This window comes from Patagioenas fasciata, chromosome 18 (assembly GCF_037038585.1).
Source record: "Patagioenas fasciata isolate bPatFas1 chromosome 18, bPatFas1.hap1, whole genome shotgun sequence".
NCBI classification, from domain to species: domain Eukaryota; kingdom Metazoa; phylum Chordata; class Aves; order Columbiformes; family Columbidae; genus Patagioenas; species Patagioenas fasciata.
Window position 1 is genome coordinate 90,593 of NC_092537.1, and position 20,930 is coordinate 111,522.

Below are 20,930 nucleotides of genomic sequence, written 5' to 3' on the forward strand. Positions count from 1 at the left end.
CTTTACAGTGAATATACAGATTTGTAAGTAGATCATTGGCTATAGGGTACATGTTCATTTCAAGAATGTTTATTTTCTCTTTGTAAACGAGTGAAGTTTATTTGGTCCTTCAACATTTGATTTACAAAAGCAGCAATTCATGTGTAGAAAATACTAAGTGAAAACAAAGCTGCTGTTTTTTTAATAGTGCTGAACCATCTGGTCAAAAATCTAGATTTAATCCAGTTGTGAGGAAGCGTAATCCACCATGAACTTAATCCTTCAGCAAAGTAGTTTCTAAAATGCACTGGATGAGAGAGGTTAATTCTAAAAGGGTTTTGCTGTTAAAGAATGCAGTACTTCGCTATTAAAACCAGCACACTTCACTCTGGCTCATTCAGGTGACAATTAACAGCACTGCATTTTTATGTTTAGAATCGAGTGATTGTATGAACCTGAATTGTATGGACTACTTGCATCATTCAGTAGTTTCGTACCAGGAGTGCTCAGAGGCCTCATCTTCAGCAAGGGTCTGTTTTGCAGCAAAATCCTACTAACCTGATCAGCAAATGTTTGCACAGGAATAACACTTGATGACTTTTTCTCAGACATTGGTATTTTTTCCTGCTTAATCTTAGTAAGATTAATATGCTTTGGTTCTTTTGATGAAACCGCTGCCTGCTGCTGGCAGAGGGACAGCAGAAAGATGACGTCTGTATGTACACGATCTATAGAAATATGGAGTCTCCAAAAAAATCTTTAAATTGTTGACTCAAAATGCATGGATAAGATCTGAGAAATATAAGCATAATTAACAAATAGGCATGTGGAGAAAGGGGAAATTGTGTGTCATCCTGAAGTATTAAGCCCTAGTCTACTGTGTCTTTGCTGTGACCAATCCAGGATACTTGGGGTGGGATATGGAACAAAACAGGAATTCATTTGGTATGTTATGCACTAGGAAGAAAATGTCTGGTCCTGATCTCACAGCCAGACAAACATTTAGTTTATTTGCAGTCCTCAGCTTGGTTCAGAGCTGCAAGCTTTACAGGCACAAAGGCAATGCAGAGCTTCTGGTATTTCCCATAGTCTGCAAGGAAAAGATAAACTGGTGATTCAGTGTTTTGAGGTCATATACAGATTGTTTCCTTAAAAGACCCTGAACATCAAATGTTTCTCTGTTCTTGCTGATAAGAAATTGTATTTTAGGTTTGTCTGACATTGTTAACCACTGGGTCTTACGCCACATTTTTCAGCATGACTGGAAAGAGTTTTGCTATTTAAGAATTTTAAATACTAAAATCTGGATGCACTTCTTCATTGGATTCAGAGTTTTCCAGTGAAAGGCTTTAAACCGCTGAAACAGCAGTAGCTGGAGAATCAGTGCTTATGGCTCTGAAGCATTCCTCTAGGGACAGCAAGGACAGTTGCCAGGTGAAATGTTGTGGAGATGATGAAGCAGCTACTGAGATCAGTCGAGAAGCAAACAGTGTACAACTAGAGGTAAGTAGCTTTTTACTCTGCATGCCCCTGACTTTCCCCACTTCCTTAGACAAATGCAGGACCGTTTATCTCACAGACTGTCCGTCTAGCAAGAGACTTTTAAGAGCCCCAGCTTTTGCAGTAGATCCACAGTGTTGAGAAAGCTGCTAAAATAATGTACTCAAAAGCTGCTGCTTCTCAAATGCAGGGTGTCTACTGTTGTCAGAGTTCTCCACTCTTCAGATACAGGGGGTCACCTTCCTTCGACAGGTCAAGCAGCGGGAACAGCAGCTGTGCGACTCGGGCCGTGCCCGTTCTCCTCCTCAGCGAAAGGTCTGGGAGAGTACCAGAGGCAAAGAGAAACTCAGGTTTGCTGTCACAAGGATGCCCTGACTGCACGCTAATGAATTCTGTCCTTTCAGTCCACCTGGTAACACTCATTCCTGTACCAGGGTACGGCTTGATCTGGCCAGCGGGGTAGCAGAGCATTTGATTACACATCAGGTCTTACCAATTTAACTGAACTAGCATAAAAAAGGTAATCATATGTTTATTAAAACATGGGGGTTTATGTAAACTAGACCTACTATCTTTTCAGTGTAAATATACAGAGAAACTTTTGAAGCTGAGCTTAGAGAGGTTTCTCCAAAATTTCTCAGAAGAGATACTTGGAATTAGGCACAAATAGGTATGAGCCTTCTAGATAGCAAAATGTCACGTTGTTCCATTGAAGAGACTAATTTTGATTCACTTGGGTGTAGCCTTGATATTATACCTTAAGGATCCAGTCTTAGCTGGGGTACCATAGGATTTAAAAAAAAAAAAAAAAAACCACCATAAATGCATTCTTAAACTGTTTTCTTAGGAGCTTTTAAGTTCTAAAGAGCATCACTTGACAATAAAGACAGCTTGCTGGCAGGCAGATCGGTACTCAAAATATTTAGGGCTTTTTAAGTCATAGCAGTTGATAATACTTTACTTGCAAACAAAACCTGAAGCCCTGTTCAGAGGACAAGAACAATAATTACTACTTGGAGCACCACAAAATTAATAGCTATTATTTTAAATCAGTTGATGCTTTTAAATAGTCTCCAGGATCACTTACGGCAGGAGCCCATTTCCATTTTGGATTTGGCCAAACTATGAGTCGTGGCCAAAGCTGTCCCCTTGTCCACATCAAATTCTGTCTGCCTGTCAGCTGGTGGTCACTTATTTTCTCTCCTGTAAGCATTCTGCTTCTGTATAGCTATTTCAGCACGTGCAAATGAAGCCAAATATCTAAATCTGGGTGTTGAAGTTACATTTTCTAAGCTTATTTTCTCACACCCACAGTTTTTGACAACCAAATGAAGATTTATTCACTACATTTGCAACAGTTTACTAGAGACGCATAAAAAACTCTAAATATAAATGTACATATTACATTAAAGTGCATTAACAACAAACAAAAAGTAATTTGCACAAACCTGGTGTACTCCCATAATCCTGAAGACAAGCGCGGCAGACAGACAGGCACACGTGCCCAGGCCAGCACTTACGCTGTGACAGGCGAGTCTGCGTCCTCCCAAAGCCCTGCTTACGATTGGCTGCTGATGCTTGGCTTTGGGGCAGAATGCAGGTGCATGTGAGTGTATTTTGGATTTTCAGTTTGAAGTCTGATTTCTTGGTTAGGGCAATGTTTTAATTTCTTTTTAGAGAATCATTTTACATTGTCTAACACACATTTGTTTGGTTGGGTTTTAATATCACAAGCATGAGCTCTGTCCAGTCCTTCCTATCATACCTTCATACCATCCCAACTCTCAGCTTTAGGGAGTTGCTGGTTTAGCAGCAGGCACTGCTGGAGACTTGCTGTAACATATTTAAAATCTATAGAGATTGTCATTTTCAACAGAAAGCTGCATCACTTTAAGATTTTTTTTGTTCTGCTGAGACCTTCTAGGATCCAAATAATTACAAGGTATTTTATTCAGAATTTTTTTTAAAAGCAAATTTATCTTTGTAAAGGAGGAAGAAGAAGAAAATAGTTTTAACTCTGCATTGCTCATTGTCTAGGTAACAGGCAAATTGTCTCTACTGGGTATTTTGCATGTTTGATATACAGAGACTGATACGTGCATATATATGTGCACACGCATACACATCTTTATATATTCTCTGTGTGTTACAGGCATTTATACACATACCCTCTCGTTGCATTGGGAAATTAAGGGCCTAAGATATATTACATGATCAAACATACAATATTTGAACCATAAATCCTATAGTACACAATTTATAGAATGTACAAAGATCTAAAAAGCTTTAAAAATTATGCTAGTCTGGACACTAAAAGACCATTCGTTAGTTTCAGAGAAACAATCTGCAAAAACTATCTTTCCACTGTTTTATAGTATTAGACTTGGATTTTTTGCACTTGTGTTTCTCAATTGTTTCCCTTACAGACATCTTAAATAGATTTCTGAACTATGTGGCTAAAGAAGTTACATTTGCTCCAAGAGTGTATGATGCAAAAGCAAATTATAATGTTGTCTTTGGGATACTTGCCCAATTGTTGTAGAACTACCTGCCTTCCCCTTTTCTTCCCTTTTCTTTTTTCGAAGTACGAAATTGTAACCAGGTGAAGGTTGAATGAAGGTTCATCCAGGTAGATGTTGCGTGGAACTGTTCTGCTGGTGTGTCTTTAGTGATGCTTCATGACTCTGACCATGCACATCCTCAGCGTTTATGAAAGAGCACATCTCACAAAGTGCCCATCTCAGTGGCGTTGAGAATAAAGAAATACTGTGCCAAAATACCTGGAGGGTTTTTAAAGTAATTCCTTTTAAATTTACAATAAGCAGAGTTAAATTAGTGAGAAGCCAGGCTGGTCTTGCTGAGAGAAGGAGCCTCACTACAATCCTCTGCTTCTATTTGAGAGTTACCAACCAACGTTCTGAGACAGTGCTGGGAACCCAAGGATTCACCGTGGTTTTGTTTGTACATCTTGGGATAGGAAGGAGGGTCAAGACTTTTGTGGCCATGTCCATAGGAACAGTTGGGCCCATGGCTCAGCACAGCCTGGTGTACTGGCCCGCGGTTACCCAGGCCGAGGATCAGGCATGCGCAGAGGTTTCCTTCCCATCACTATCATCAACCTCTTCCCAAGGAAGCAAAGGCAGCTGGACAGGATGAGGACCGGAGGGCTGGCACACGCCTGGATGTCACCCCTGAATGGAACAGAATGGAAGCAGGGACCTTAACTGGCTTCAGAACTCCAAGTATTCTCAGGCTTGACAGTTTTGATGTCGCTAAAAGATTTGCATTAGGAGTTTCTCATCTCTGCGTTGGTTCGTGTTGTAAATAATGAAAATGGTAGAAGATTTTATAGCCTGCGTGAATCTGCTTAGCAGAGTAAGTTCTAACTTTTCTTTCTCAGTCAGTAAGTGTCCCGTGGTTTTACCTCTCATGCAGAAAGCATCTGCTCTCATGAGTACTGCAATCCATCGGTAGGTCTGTGCTGAAAATAGCACAAGAGCACTGCCAGCCCTGCACAGAGTACTTCATCTTTGAGCTGAGGAAAAGAACCTTGTATAGGCCAATGAGGCACTCTTTTGAACACTACATTTACTTCAGAAATTAGTCATGGTGTCTTGTTGAAATGTGTTTCCCTTGCCTTAAGAACTTCCGCTTCTGCCCCAGTCACATAAAATCTGTCACACTTCATGTTTCCAGCTTAACTATGAAGGTATTATGTGTGGAAAATAAAACATAGTCTGGAAATCTGGAAAGTCGGTACAATAAGGCCAAATTGTCAAGATGTTAAGAGTCTAGACAATTCGCAGAGCGTGCAGAAACTTAAAATTCTGCCAAAACCTGAGGTCAAAGGAATAACCATTTACTTTGATAAAAGTATTGCATTGTCTGACAAAGAAATCTAGCAATCAAAACCCACAGTAAGGCAAAAATGGCTATTTGAGAATCTGAATTCTCCTCTGAGAAGGTTTCTAGTTTTTGCTTTTGAAATAGAACAGGGAACTGTAATCTGAAAGTTGTATCAGGCCTTCGTGTATCACCTGAAGCAGTCTCCAGGGATATCACAAACTGATCCGTGGATTCCAGTTCCCTCTTGCCCTTTCGTACATGGCCTTCTGGAACCAGCGGTGGTGCGTTCCAAGAACTGATTTAGTCTTTAGCAAACTGGAGCTAAGTTCAGTAACTGAAGTTCTTATAACTAGGACATGCCGGTGCAATTCCTGCGACAAAATTAATAAAAGGTTTTAAAGTAACACACTATATGCAATATAAAAATAAACAGTTTATTCAGTGCAGAATCTATTTTTTTTTAAATTACTCAAAAAAAAGTCACAATCCTAACTTTTCCAGTTTGTGCAAGGTCATCCTAACAATGCAAACCCGTTTTGAAGAAAGGACCAGAACGGAAGCTGGTATCTGAGAAACTTCCACTAGGGAACGGCTCATGGTTGTAGCACTGTGTTGGATTTACTGTATGTTAAAATGCTCGAGTATGAAACAACTCGTGATGTTATTTTTAGCAGGGATACAGGGTTTTAAGGGATTGCAGTCTTTTAGTTTTCAGTTATTAAACAGAACAATTTTGGCACCTGAAAGCCAATATTCCTTTGCTACCAACAAGAAGACTGAATCTGGTATAATTAGCCTGCTTTGAAGACTTTTACTGAAGTGACAAAACCTGGAAAGCTTTTTATATACATATCTGAAAGGTGGGTTGCAGGAACATGATTTTTTATAAAAGATTACATTTCTTGAATGTTTTTGGGTGAAAAAAAAAATATATATATATATATAATGTCTCCTTTTCTATTCAGTGTCCTCACAATGACTCTTTTTCCCTTTCTATGCTGCTTCAAATGTGCTGTCATTGCCTCACCTCATCTGCTGCATCTCACCTTCGCCCGTACCCATGTCAGAGAAGATGAAAGAGCAGCCAGAGACTCCCTGTTGTGTTTGTGCAAGGATTAGCAGAGCCGACCCCGTTCTTGATTGGTCCTCATGCATTGCTGCCAGAAACATGGCGAACAATTCCCTCATGTTTCCTCAGCAAGCAAGAATGGCACCTTGAACTTCCACGGATTAAGCAAAAGGGCAGGGAAGTGTGGAAAATGGGGAAAGAAAAGAATAAAAATAATCATGTTCAAAATAAACAAGGCATGCACACAAAAAGGAAAAAAAACCAACACACAACCAAAGATGTTAAGACCTTCCTATATTGCTAACATTGCATTTTAAAGATGGCTAGCATGTTTCAAAATAGTCCAGTCCCTTCCCTAAGTCTACACTTACGGATCCCACACTGATCCATTCTCTGGCAACTTATACTGTTTCTTTTATATACAAAATGGGTGCTCAGAAAACTCTACTAAAGCGAATATCTCTCTTCTCCATGTTACAATAGTTTTCAGTGCTGCAGGGAAATGGTGCTGAAAACCACACCTGTAAACGCAGGCTAACTTTGCTCCGTTCGTCAGGATCGATTCTGCTAGTTCTCTTTCAGTAATCCCCCAGCCCACCACGCGTGCGATGCGCTGAGGACAGCACCTGTCGTGTGCCTTTCCGCGTGCAGTATGTCCAGATGATAATTACAGAGATGACATGTTTAGACCAAACTCAGAAATACATTTACACGAATTGAAGTAACAGATATTATCGAAATTAAATTAGGGCTGAGCCAATTAATCTAAAAAAGTAAGAAATTAAAAAAACTAATGGAGACCTTGAAGTTCCTGAGATTTTTCTCCATCTCAAACTCCCTCCCTTTCACAGAGAACAGAGAAAGGGAAATTACGTTTAGCCACACGATACAGCGATTTCACTAATATTGTCTGAAAACATACACACAATTCCACTTTTCTTAAAATATACTCTTCCTAGATCTCTTCCAGGTGAGCAGTTTCTGGTGATGCACAGCAAGACTCTGGTTTGTGTTCAGAAAAGCTTTTTTGTTTACATAAAAAGTGTAACCACAATGCTCAACCTTTTACTGATAAAGCTAATTTTCCGATAAAAGGTTGTCTAGCTAATCAGCTTCCAGAGAGACCTGGTGAGCTGACTGGCCTCCGTTTAATAAAGCAGATAGCCCAGCCCTAAACTAGTTCTATTTCTAAAATAAATAGTGTTGAAAAAGCTTTCTTTTCTAAATGCTTTGTTGGTCTCCCGTCCTGCTCACACACATGTTTCTGGGTTGGTTACAACTTCGCCGTTTTTTTCAGGCTCATCTTTCAGAAACTGCTCCACTTCAATAGAGTCCACCTTAGCATCTTCAGGAGTTTTGTCTTCAGATTTGTTTAATTCCTCTCTTTCTGCTGCTGCTTCTTTAGTCTGTGGTTCGTCTGATTTTTTCTTGATGCAGAAGAAATTTCCCAAAGCCAATACAAGTGCCGAGGTGGTGACTTCAATTCCAGCAATAATAAAAACAAACATGTACCTCCCTGTTGCATCCAAGAGTTTTCCTGGAAAAGACAACATTCCAGGTAATTAACAAAAGTGATTATCTTGCAATGAATTTTTCCTGCTTTTTTTAAACGTTTAAATTACTCCTGTCTAGAAGTACCATGACTATCTCAGCAAGTTTTTTCTAATCAGCTTTTTAACAAGTTTATAAGAAAATATTTCTCAATTATTTCATTTCAGTTTCACATTCCCCGACATTACATCGCATCCTGAAACACATACTCCTGTGCACACACATTCAAGCAATTCAACTGGAAGAAAACCAGTCCAGCCTTCATATGCAAGAGGTGAGACAAATGCCAAGCACTTCGGATCAGTGTGCACCCACGGCTGGGACTGGAACCATCAGCTTCCTCTGCCTCCCAGACGCATTTCCTGTCTCATGCTTTAGTCAAGTTAACTGTCCACAGGACTTGGTGGAGGTGAAGGAACAGGAGGGAGAATGTGAAGGAAGTGGTGCAGAGCACTTTTTCCATTTTGGGTTCGGTCATAATTAGGGTACTTCATGCTTTTCAGTGTCTGGTATAAACAGTGAACACTTTAGGGCAGTTAACTGCCGGGATTTGGATGTTTCTTTGTTTTCAGTTCAGAGCCTGTAAAATTTCTATTCTTTGAGTAGTAACTTATTTGCAATTCTGAATTCAAATTAATGAATTTGAATATTTTTAATGTCCCCTTATCTCGGGGTTGTGAGATGTGCAATAGAAGCAGTCTACCCTCCTCAAAACAGTCCAGTTTTATAGTCCTCCTTCTAAGATTTGTTTTTCCCACTTCTGACGTTCCCTTTACTCCTCCAAATCTACCATGGGTATAGAGAATCTATCCTAGTATTTTCCGAAGAAAATTGACAGGTTTCATATTCTGAATCCCAACTCCAAAGAGTTCTGAACTTTATTGAAGTTATTCACTCTGTGTGTAAAACTCATCTCATACAATATCAGCCATCTACTAATAACAGGTCTGGTGTAGGTTTTCAGTGGAGAAGGAGCAGCATCTCCAGATGGCAATTCAACCAATCCTGAAATATTTCCAAGAGGGAAAAGATTCATCCCCCCCTGTCTTGGACTACTTCAGATTGTAACTGCAGAAAGTCATTGAAGCATGTGCGACACAAGCCCAATGTGCACTTCTTGAGTGTTGTCTTTTTTCTCTGATCTCTTATCATATAATTTGTGTAAATGGATGCGATGCAAATGATTCTGAATTCTGAAATGAATGGTATACTTACCTGCCGATGGTGGACCAATTAGAACAGCCATAGCTTCGGCCAGGAGCACTAAACCGATGGCACTGGAAAACTTCTGAGTACCAACAATAGCCATGAGAACTTCAAACTGAAGAGCACCTACCATTCCATAAGAAATGCCAAAGAAAATGCAAAAGACCACCAGGCCACTGTAGTCAACAGACATGGAACCCATGAGATCCGTAAAGCCATTGAAAATCATAGCAAAACTGAAGAGGTAGACACAGCGTGGTCTAACCCACTTCAGACCAGCTACCATTCCACAAACGGGCCGAGCAAAGATATCAATGAATCCCAGAATAGTCAGAAGAAAAGCTGCTTTGGTGTCTTGATACCCTAAATCCTTGGCATAACTCACAACGAAAACTGGGGGAACGAAGAGGCCAAGCACCATTATAGATGCTGCTAGTGTGTAGATTATAAAACCACCATCTTTAAACACGCTGAAATCCAGAAGTTTTTTCTTCACTTTCTTCTCAGCTGGTTCTTTTGTAACTTCTGACTTTTTGGGTGACTCCAGCGGTCTCATTAATGCTCCACACACACAGCAGTTGAGCAGCATCCCCCCTAGAATAAGGAATCCTCCTCTCCAGCCATACTCGTGCTGCAGGATCTGCCCCAGCGGCGAGAGCGCGCACAGGAACACGGGGCTGCCCGCGGCAGACAGCCCGTTGGCCAAGGGCCGGCGTTTGTCAAAGTAGCGGTTTAACATGATGAGTGAAGGCTGAAAGTTCAGTGCCAGACCCAAACCTGTAGGAGAGGGTGTGTAAAAATCAATACTGGCCTACAATATCTCTATTAAAAAAATTCTAATTGACAGTTTTTCTGATTCAAGATGGTTTTGTTTTAAATGGGCAAAAGAATTCTAAGATAACATTTCAAAAAGCAGTCCACTTCCATGATATTCTTGTACACCATGGTTACACTTCACCGATTACAGCAGTAGCTATGAAACATACCAGAAAAATTAATATTCATAAAAAATAAATGAGAGTTTAATTCCACATTTATCTGCCATTTTTATAAAAGCCCATCTGGATGATCCTGATGAATATCTGTCACTTACACAAAACGTAAAGCCAAGACTTTAGCAAGCTCATTTGCAACCATGCACGCTGCTTACCAGTGATGACACCTGCGGTGAGATAGATCTGCACGATGCTCGTGCAGAAGGAGGCAATCACCATCCCCATGGAGGCAAACAGGCCGCCCACCAGCATGACAGGGCGACAGCCAAAGCGGTTGACACACACACTACAGAGCGGACCTGCACGAGAAGAGTCAGTTACAATTGCTAAGATCAAACAATTGGCAATTTATTTTATGTCAGTTTGCATTTCTTCTTTGGCAGTGTTAGGTTTACAGTTGGAGTCAATGATCTTAAAGCTCTTTTCCAACCTAAATGATTCTATGGTTCTTTCCATACTTATTCCATACTGTCAGGCCAATCCAGAAGAATGTTCTTTCCTCTGCAGTCAAATACTTGGTCTGTTTTGTCTTCACAGTACCACACAATTTTTCTTTGTCATCATCTTCAGTAGCTACTGAGTTACAGAAATTTAATTTTGTCTGCAAGCTGGATGTGCTTAAATAACTTTTGGATTTATGTGATAAATAGTAATTCTTGTTTGGAATGCCTTACTTGCGCACAAGTAATGATATGCAATCATGATTCATGCTGTAAATGGCTGTACGATCTACAAACATCATTGTATGATGCAATGCTGTTTCAAAAACAGAGAACTACCTACCTGTTCCATAAAGCATGGCCAACAGAATGGAAGAAATCCATGCAGTGTCACTATATCCAATGCCAAATTCCCGGATAAGTTCTTTAAAGAAGACGCTAACAGCTTTCGGAAAGGCGTAGGAAAATCCCGTGATGATGAAACAGCCAAAAAGGACAGCCCAGCCCCAGCCTCCGTCAGGGGCTTTAACGCCAGATGGACCATCATCAGCTACCACAGCTCCCATGACGAAGCTCAAGCTACAAGAGTGTTCCCTAAGAAACAAAAAGCAATTACAGTGTATAGACATTGGGACAAATACCTCACCAACGTTATCTAACCAAAATAGGCAGAAATTGCACCGCAGTTAAAGTTACAAATAAGATCTGGAACTATTTTAAATACAAATCTCATGCAGTGCTATTTTAACTCTTCCTTGTTTGGGTTTTGTCCTTAAAAAACTTGCAAAACAGACATGAACATGAGATGCAGACAGTCGGTTTGAAATGAGCGTGCCCTCTCCGCTCTCCCAACATCAAAACTGGATTGCAGCCAAATCACTGTTCCATAGAAAAACTGAATCCATTGCAGCAGTTATGGGGTGTATTTGACTTTCACAAATATGTAATAACTACTGCATTAAAGTCTGCAGGATTTTTGTTACAAGACCTTGTTATACGAAGCTCCTGGATTATTCACTCAGGAGACCTGGATGCAAAATCCTGGTGCATCACAAGTATTCTGTGCAACTGTGGACAAATCACGCAGGCCTTTTGTTCCCTACGGAGGACAGCAGGTCAGCCCTGACGCCCCAATACCTTGACGAGACACACAGATCTCCCGGAGCTTCTGACGAGCTATCGGTTTTCATGCACTGAGTAAGGACCTAAGCTAAACTGCAACGGAAATGTATACGTGCAGTTATTGTGGATGATGTTAGTAACTGCAGCGACGCTCGGTGTCACTGCCTGCCTGAAGCAATACTTTCCATTGTTTTTATTACATTATCAGTAAAATTGTTAAATATTTGATAAATCATCTTTCACATCTTCCATATGCAGCCACAAGTGCCTCTGCATCTAAAAAATAAAATATTTTATTGTGAGAATGTTCTGTACTAGACAGTAATGCTGTGAAGTTTTAGAGAGATACTGGGGTAAAAAACAAAGTGTCCCTGTATGTGAAAAGTGCAGGGAAGTACTGTATGACAGCAGTGACGTTTTTGTAGGGTCACTTTGGGGCACTAAATTAGAGCCCAGAGAGGAGTGTCTGCCAACCCACCCGTCATTGGTTTCTGTCCACCCTTCAGAACTGTTTTTCCCAGTAACTTCTGTATGATAAAAGGTATAAAGCATTTTTCAAAAAAGGATTAATTTTAAAGCAATAGCCAGATAGCACAGGGTAGGTACACAAAGTGTAATCCCTCGTGATATGGGCAGCGCTGTAACATTAATGGTAACAGGGAAAATGCTGATTCAAGAATCTCAGCTCAAGTGTGTGAAGAACAGAAGATGTAGAACTGAGGGAGTCAAGGGGCAGCAGGAATTCTCACTCCCACTGCTTACAGATTGTCAGAACATTTCATTTGGAGCGAATGTTTAAAATGTTGGGGGAAAGGTTGTGTAATTTTTATTCCTTTTTATTAACCATCTCTAGTTGCAACACAAGGTGGGTAGTACTAGCTGGCACGTTTTGCTGAAAAACACCAATCGGCAGCGTATCCAGAACACTCAGCAGCGCCGGACAGGAACGCTCGGCCCTAGGAGCGATGGCTCGTGCGGCGCGCCGGCAGCGGGGACCGTCCGCTCCGAGCCCAGGGGCAAGCTCTGCAGACCGGCGGTGCCGGGCCCGGACAAGGGACCCGCACCCAGGCCATCTCCGGCGGCTCTTCTGACGAAGCGCCGTTAAAGCTCCGCGGCGGCCCGGGGTTCCTCCGGGACAGAGCCGCTCGGGCTCCGCCGGCTCCTGCAGGGGCCGGAAGCCGACTCGGCCGCCGGGCAGGCTGCGCTCGAGCCGCGCGCGGGGCCGCTCCGCCGCACGCGCCAGCACCGGAGCCGCGGGCGGCGGCCTCGCGTGACCCCGCCGCTGTGACGCGGCCGCGCCGACCAAACCAGCAGGGTGCGCGCGCCGGCGGCCGCCGCACTGAGACGTGCGGGACGTGACTGGGCGGATGGGCGGGGCGCCTCCCGTAATTGCGGCAGGGGCAGCGCACGCACTTCCCGCAAGCCGCGCGCACGCACTTCCCGCAAGCCGCGCGCCCGTCCCGCGCAGCTGCCGCATCCGCGGTGAGCGGCCAGAACACGTGGAAACGCCCTCGTCCTGGCCCGGCCGAGCACGCCAGCCTCTCGGAGATGTGCTTGGTTCCACCGGGCCTCCAAGACTCACCAGCTCTGCACACCCTGAGAGGAGCGGTCTCTGAAATGGTTTTGTGTTCTGCTGTGATGAAAGAGCTGGACTGGCGGAAGTGGGGGAATCTGGCCTTTATGTCACCTCTGTGAGCACATTTGGCTAAAAAAACACCATAAACCAACATACTAGGCCTTCAACACCATCCTTTTTAACACCAGTCTACATATGCACACATCCATATCAATCTTGTTCATCCAGTTTAATCCATCACTAGTTCACATTAACACATCAAAATTAAAAGACCATTAACCAGAACTAAATGAACCTTGTATCTGCAGAAGCTGCACCTCATTCCGGTCCCCCCGTGCCGTTGCAGCGTGCCTTACTAGGCTGGGCTGCATTCACCTCCTTAATAATCAAGAAGTAGTAAGGAGGTTCCTGTGTGGAACGTGCAAACCAGAGTTACCGTTAGGAGTGGGCTCATGGTTGATTTGCACAGGCAAAATTTTTACTTATAATTGACTTATAAATCGACTGGTATACTGCCAAAGCCTGTGAAGACGGGGCTACCGGTGCAACAGCTTGCTTTGCTTTCTGCTTTTACCAGCTCAGCCCTGTTTAGAGGCAAAAGATTACATTTAACTGGCTGCAGCTCAGTTTTGGTATCACCATAACAGACATGATAGTATTGTCACTATTTATTCCAGATTCCTCCTATGATAAATGGGTTCTTGCTTTGGCAATGTGTAAAGCAAAGGGAGCAAATGTAGTTAAATGTGTGGCGCACCATGTTTCTGAGATTATCCTCTTATTGCCATGGAAACTAATGCAGGCTCAGTTAGGAGGAATCATTAGGTGGCTGTAGGTAGCACTGTGGGTGGTGTGTTTGGTGCGATGGTGCAGTGTATATAAAAAGAGAGCATTTGTATTATAAAAAGGCGCAGCTAGAAATGGCAATAATCTAATATCAGTGTTTAGCCAGTATCCTTATAGGCCATATAGCCATACTTTATGATCAGCAGTATGGGCAGGAAGAACATTTGTGAGTTTGTAAGCTGGCCTATATAGCTTGAGAACTTCCTCTGAATTAATTTATTTTAACTATGGCAGAAACCTTGAATAAACTTCCACGCAGGGAACCCAGTTCAGACTGGAATTCAGTCCGGAAGTCTACAAGGCTAAGAACTGTACAATCACAAAATAAGGAAGATGGTCTAAGATGAGCAACGCAGAGATCACCCTTCAGTTTCTTATCTGTGGAACAAAAAGAATAATGATTCTCTCTTCATAAGGTGTTGGGAGTATGGATACACTGAAAAGCACAGACTTCTCACTACTGTGTTAATAGGAGTCATAAACCATAAGTCATATTTGCCCAAGGGTATTAAAATCTAGGCAGACTAAATAAAAGATGACTGGCAGCACTCTTTTAATGTTGAAATGCATACTTGCATAAATATTTTCTTTAATTACAGATCAACAGTAACTAACAGTTCGATCTTCTCAGGTACCACCTTTGAAACAAATGCATTAGTTCTCTCACAATAGCATTATCAGCCTCCCTAGTTATTGTCTCTACATCAAATACCCTGTTTCTGGAAAAGTGCACTTTTCTTCCTAAAGCCTATGGGGTTTTTTACACCACATCCATCAACCTAAATGCATTAACATCAGCCTCACAGTGGCACCTTGACCGGACAGCATATGCCCTTTTGTCTGCACAGGAAAAGTGACAAACATGCACTTGAATTATTTGGCTGCTTTCTGTATGTCTTCAAAAACAGAAGTTGCAGAATCTGACCTTCAGCTGAATACTTATAAATCATTCTTCATGCCTCACGAAAATTAATTTCAGCCCTGCAGCTATGGTGGCTTTGCCATGTGTCAGCGCTTAAAAAACCCACCAAATTATTGCCAACTGTTCATAGTAGTGTCCTTATTTAGTCCAGGATAAACCCAAGAGGTGGCAGAGCTAGATAAATACTAACTAAGGGTTCGGTCCCATCACCACCTGGACATTCATGCTTATTATTGCGGACCACCATGGAACTACCCTGACACACAAAGTGCTTACGTGTATGTGCACTGCAGCTCAAGCTAGTTTAGCACATGCAGCTGAATATAGTGGGAAAAGATCATCTGGCTAAGAGGTGTCATTTTACAAAATCACTGTGGACAGTGCTGCGGCATAACATGGTGTCATGCGTTGAGATATATGAAACCTCACTTCTGTCACCTTCAAAATATCACCTTAATATTTTTTATAATTTACCTTGAGTTATAATTCCACTGAAGCACAACAGGTGTACTGTACTAATAGATTGTTTTACATTTTTAAACTGCCGATTGCCACCCCTTAACAAACTACCGCTCCCTCTGAAATAAGCATTGCAAAACCACACAAGGCTTCACTGTGACATCCTAAATTAAACCGCTTTTCAACTCATTTACCCAAAAAAGCGCGCAAACCTGCTGATCAAGAGTGCCTTTCCACTAACGGCTGCTAACTATGTGCTAACGGTTTGCGCCAGTGAGGAAGTTGTACTGCCCTCACTTTTGGGCGCTCTTTCCTGCACAGAAATCAGGCAGGCGAAGGAAGAGATCTTTCCATGGGGATTACGAGCAGCAGCACAAAAGGCTCTTTCCCAACAGAGTCGGAGGGGCTGCGGGGGGAGCGGGTGGGAGAACAATGGTGGCGATCGCGGCCACGGCGCCCGCGTCGCCGCCGCAGATGCTCACGCAGCCTAAAGAGGCGATTCCGCGCCCGAGCGCCCCACGGAGCAACGGAGCCACGGAGCAACGGAGCCACGGGCGGGGCTGCGCCCATGACGGGACGGTCCCTCAGACCGCGTGTCGCTCGCTTTGGCGAATCTAAGCCGCCGCCGCTGTGACAAAGGGAACTCCGGAATTTACCTCCCGGGACTCCACTGAAATGAAAGGTGAGCAGCAGCGAAGGGATCGCGGAGGCGGGGCTGGACGCAGAGACCCTCGTCGCCCGGTACCGGTCTGAAGCCAGCGATGGCAGGCACTGTACGTGCGCTGGGGCCGGCGGCACCGCCCGCCCAGGCGTGACCCGGTCGCCAAAGGGAGAAGCCGGGGGCAGCGTTCTCTTGCAGCAGCCCAAGCGCGGCTCGGTCGCAGGAACGCTCCCCGCCTGGACTGCGCTGTCAGGCCGGCGGCGGCGGGAACGCTGGGCGACCCGCACCGCAGCGCCGGTTTCCCGAGGAAGACACGCGCCTGCCTGGCCCCACGCGCGGGAGAAACGGAACGGGCGGGGGCTGCTCCGCCGCCCCACGTGAGGTGGAGCCCGGGGGGAAGGACGGTCCGCGTCGTGCCCCCCACCCCACCAGCAGTCTCTGAGCGAGGGATGAAGCCGCGATGCCCCCGCCGCGCTCGCCCAAAGCTTCGGCCGCGCTAGAGCGCGTCCGCCGACCCGGGCAGCTCCACGCAGAGATGCGCTCTCGGACTCCCCGGCGTTCCGGGGCCGGATCACCCGGCTCCAGACCACCCCGCGCTCCCCACGGCGTTCGCCCCGTGCGCAAGGCAAGCATCCCCAGCATCACGCACGACGGCCCCGCCTCAGTACCTGAGTCACGTCCCGCGCCCCAGTGTGCGGGTGCCGGTGCTCGCGCCGGACCTGCCCGGTTCCCCGTGCGCCCGGACAGACGTGCGCCCGGACAGACCCGCCCAGCGCGCTCCGCCCCGCCCCGCCCGCTCCACAGCGGGGCGCTCGGGTTCTGTCGCTGTCACGTGACTCCTTCCCGCCGCTACAGGTCCGCCCGCGCAGGGGCGCGCCGCCGCGTGCGGTCCCGCGCGAAGCGGCGTCCGCGGGGCCACGCGCGAGGTGCCAACACGAGCTTTCCGCCCCTCGCGGACCGGACCGGACCGGACCGGACCGGACAGGACCCGACCCGACCCTGCCCTGCTCGTGGGGAATGGTGCCCGGCTGCCGAAAGTGCAGGACCCGAGCAAGAGACGGGCATGTACAAACTGGCTTCTGTAGTTGAGGTTTGTTCTGTGCTGCTGTTCCTGTTTTCCAGGGAATGATCACAGTTTCTTCATTGTCTTCTCACGTAAGAAAAGCTCTAGATTAATAGGATCGAGAAATTGTGTTCTTCTCTACCAATCTATTTGTTCCACTGCTTAGACAAATCATGGCATACATCATTAAATAACTTCTACTAAAAAAGGTAGTATTTTGATAACAGTATGAAAAAAAACGAATCATGATCTGAAAAGTGAACAGTACATCTTGCAGGCAGACAGACAAAAGCATTCAATAAAACCCGCAATTTACAGTGATAAAGCAAGAGTGAAATGTTCCAGATTTGGAGAGACCTGTCAGCAGGAGTCAGCCGGCGGGCTGTAGTGTAGCACAGAGCAGGACAGCCCTGGAGATCTGTTTGTGCAGGCTGCAGAGAAGGTGGGGAGAGAAGGAAACAGGAAATAAAATTGCTACCTTCAGCTTCCTGGACTACCACTGCTATAGCAGACCTGCAGTTCAATGTATTAAAAGCCATTTTTTTCTACTAACAACTTGAAGCAAAAACACTTCAAGAACTTGATTCTTCTTCTCATGTTGCAATTTGAAGCAACTGAAAGACAAAACAAACAAGAGACTTCTATCCCAGCAGAATCAGAAGATGACTCAAAAAGACCCCTTGCATCCTATTCAGTCTGTCCATTTGCCCTGACTTAGGGTTGTTGTACAAGGCAGCGCAGGCTCAGCTCTGCTGTGTGTGCCCACCCATAAGCTTCTCTTGCTATCGCCAGTTACCATGTTTGTGCTATAAACAGGGACTATTTAGGACCAAAAAACTCTGCGGTGTATGAAGTGACTTAAAAAAAAAAAAAAAGAAAACCTTCCCTGCCCCATCTTGCCTTTCACACAAACACATACATTTGCTTTATTTGTGTTTTTTTCAAACCTGACTATGCCTGAAATGATTTTTCAGAATACAAATCCAAAACTTTCATCCAAAGCACATCATGAAGTCCAGTTTTATGGAGTCGAGATGTAAAGAAACAGACATTCACTACATTAATCACTTACAAGTCAGTTCTGGAAGCCTAAACTTTCAAATTTCTTAAAAGAAGTCTTCCCCAAAAGGAAGTAATTTCATTCCAAATCTTTCTGAACTACCTCCTTATTTTGGAGGGAGAAAGGTGGAAAATCAGCCTGCAGAAAGTTTTGGAGCAAGGGAGAAGGAAGGGAGAAGCTCAGGAGGATGCTCCAACACGGGAGGTGGCAGGAGCCCGTGTGCATGGGCGGTCTCGCCTTCACCACCCGCATACCTGGAGGGGTTCAGGAGTGGGACGGGGCTCGGCACAACTCAGCATGGCTCAGCAAGACTCGGCTCGGGAAGGCTTGACTCTGCAGGGCTTGGCAAGACTGGGATCAGCAAGGCTTGGCACGGCTCGGCAAGGCTTGAATCAGCACGACTCACAGAGATAGGATGAGAAGAAGCCTCAAGTTGCACTACGGGAGGTTTATTTTGGATATTAGGAAAAACTTCCTGGAAAGGGCTGTGGGGCTTTGGAACAGGCTGCCCAGGGCAGTGGTGGTGTCACCATCCCTGGAGGGGTTTGGAAGATGTGGGGATGTGGTGCTAGTGGACATGGTTTAGTGGTGAACTTGGCAGTGTTGAGTTAACAGTTGGACTCGATGATCTCAAAGGTCTTTTCCAACCTAAATGGTTATATGATTCCTGCTACCTGTGTGGAGATACCCAGGGGCAGGGCTGCAACTAGAAGAGGATAGGTAGGATACAGTATTGTCTTGTGAAAGCTATGGTGTTGCACAGATTAGTAGCTTCCAATGTTTTAGAAGTTACTTGCTGAAATCAGGTAATACAGAGGGAGAATCTGAAACTCTTTTCATGCCATAAAAGTTTGTTTCCTTTCCCTGCACATTGTGCTTGCTTTGGCTTTTTAATCAGTTTTGCTGAAGTACCCATTTGTACCTGCTTAGGGATTCATTGCAGTAATGTGCAAAGATAAGCAAGGCTGGGTGATCTGTTTCAGATGCTCAGATTTCAAAAGTCATTTGAGGCCAGATTTCACTCTTATATTTTAAACCAGAGATGATTCATATAAACAAATGAACTAAATCCCTTTAGTAATTGTAGTATTCTGCAATTATATGTAGATACACTTCATGTAGCTAAATGAAACTTGATTTATTTCAGAAGTCAAGTTATTAGTTCTGATTCTAATTTTCAGTAGTAGTTACTGATGGAAATAAACCTCTCCTTTTTCTAAATGGCGTGGGGTTAGGAAATACAGGTCTCTTCTGATGACCTAAGGAATGATAAATAAAAACTGTTGATTGTATTGTCTTTAGATTAATGTACTTGAGATATAATTCATGCAATAGTCAGGTTTCTGAAAGGTCTCTCATCTGACAAAGCTGTTCCCATAATCCAGAAACAAGAAAAAAAAAGGGCATTGCAGGAAGCTTGCCTCTTGACTTCCAGGCAAGTGAATCATCTGAGTGACTAAGGGAAAATTGAGCTTTACGTCCAGTTCACGTGTTACATCATCCTCAGTCGCATGTAGACAGCTCAGTCTGGTTTAGCTGATAGATACCTTTTTTAAATAATTAAATGCCTTGGTAGGAGAACCTATGTATCTGTGCTGCGTGACTGCGTGTTTCAGTTGGCCTGCGCTTGTTCTACAAGCTTTTAAAAGTTTTCACACAATGCAGTGTGAGTTAGGAGAGAATGGGAAGTTTGTTCCATTTGCTCCCGATCCCAAGAGCTGCACTTGAAATGAGCCAAGACTCTCCGTCCTGACCTGCTCTAGGAAGAAATTGTTTTATACTAAACAATCTGATAAACAGAATGTATAGGAAGACAAGTAAACAAGAAAATGAGATTTGAGAGTATTAAACCAGTGTTAGCTGTGTTCTGGGAGCAGAGAGTGTTATTAGAAGAGGCCAGGGCTATGAAGGAGTGTGCACATGCTCGCACGACGTGGAGGAGGGGGTGCGCTGGGTCAGTACAGAGGGTGGAATGGGAAAAATACGAGAACATGACAGCCGGTGCATAGAAGTGAACGCAGCGAGGGGAATCGAGAAGCGCGGTTCGTTGAGCAAGGGAGGCGGTGATGGGAACCGGCAATCCCCGGCAGCGCTGGGGCTGCGGCCGGAGGCGGCTCGGAACCCGGAGGCGGCTCGGAACCCGGAGCCGCGGGGCCGGGGCCGGGGCCGCGGGGACTGACCGGGCGCTCGCCGCGGGGCCCGCCTGGCGCTGTGGGCGGGCCGGGCCGCGGTTGCCACGGAGACGGGGCCGCCTCGGCCCGCGGGGCGCGGCCCGGAGCGGAAGGACGCGCAGGTTGGTGCCGCGGGAGCAGGGCCGCTCCGCGGCCGCCATCGTGCCGCGGCTCGGCCTTCAGAGCTTCCGACGCGGCACCCGTGCGCCTTGTGCCCTTTCCTCTCTCTGCGGACCCGCTGTCTTTCTGCGCCCTTCTGCTCCCAAGCGCTCTGTGCGCTGCCCCCGAGACCTAAGCCTTGCTTTGTGCTACCCTTTCCTGCCTCTCTCCGAGGGACCCGAACCTCGCCGGCCTGCATGCCACCCGCTCTTCTGCCTCTGGGCCCTCCCCGGGCCTTCGCCTCCTCCTGGAACCCGCCTCTCCCTGCAGTCTGTTCCCCAGGTGCTGTTTTCTTTTGCCCCCGC

At 45.0% G+C, this 20,930-nt stretch overlaps 2 protein-coding genes across 10 annotated transcripts in view; one reads left to right on the forward strand and one right to left on the reverse strand.

Moving 5' to 3' along the window:
• Nucleotides 1-6,671: 6,671 nt before the first annotated feature.
• On the reverse strand, nucleotides 6,672-16,985 carry SLC16A3 (solute carrier family 16 member 3). 2 transcript variants are annotated; one of them, XM_065852137.2, is made up of 5 exons: nucleotides 16,841-16,985; nucleotides 10,930-11,180; nucleotides 10,302-10,445; nucleotides 9,161-9,928; nucleotides 6,672-7,931 (listed from the first exon to the last, which is right to left on the reverse strand). In XM_065852137.2, the coding sequence occupies exons 2-5, from the start codon at nucleotides 11,150-11,152 to the stop codon at nucleotides 7,645-7,647; spliced, it is 1,422 nt and encodes a 473-aa protein (XP_065708209.1). In that variant the 5' UTR covers nucleotides 11,153-11,180; nucleotides 16,841-16,985; the 3' UTR covers nucleotides 6,672-7,644. The 2 variants fall into 2 exon arrangements, with proteins under 2 accessions (XP_065708209.1, XP_071672442.1); XM_071816341.1 differs by lacking the exon at nucleotides 16,841-16,985 and adding an exon at nucleotides 16,168-16,505.
• The window catches only part of CCDC57 (coiled-coil domain containing 57), a 28,842-nt gene continuing 23,898 nt past the window's right edge, over nucleotides 15,987-20,930 (forward strand). For 2 of the 8 annotated variants that reach the window (XM_065852136.2, XM_071816332.1), the window contains exon 1: nucleotides 20,349-20,588. In XM_065852136.2, the coding sequence (XP_065708208.2) occupies nucleotides 20,362-20,588 (227 nt within the window). In that variant the 5' untranslated portion in view covers nucleotides 20,349-20,361. The other 6 variants (XM_071816334.1, XM_071816337.1, XM_071816339.1 and 3 more) reach the window with 5 other exon arrangements.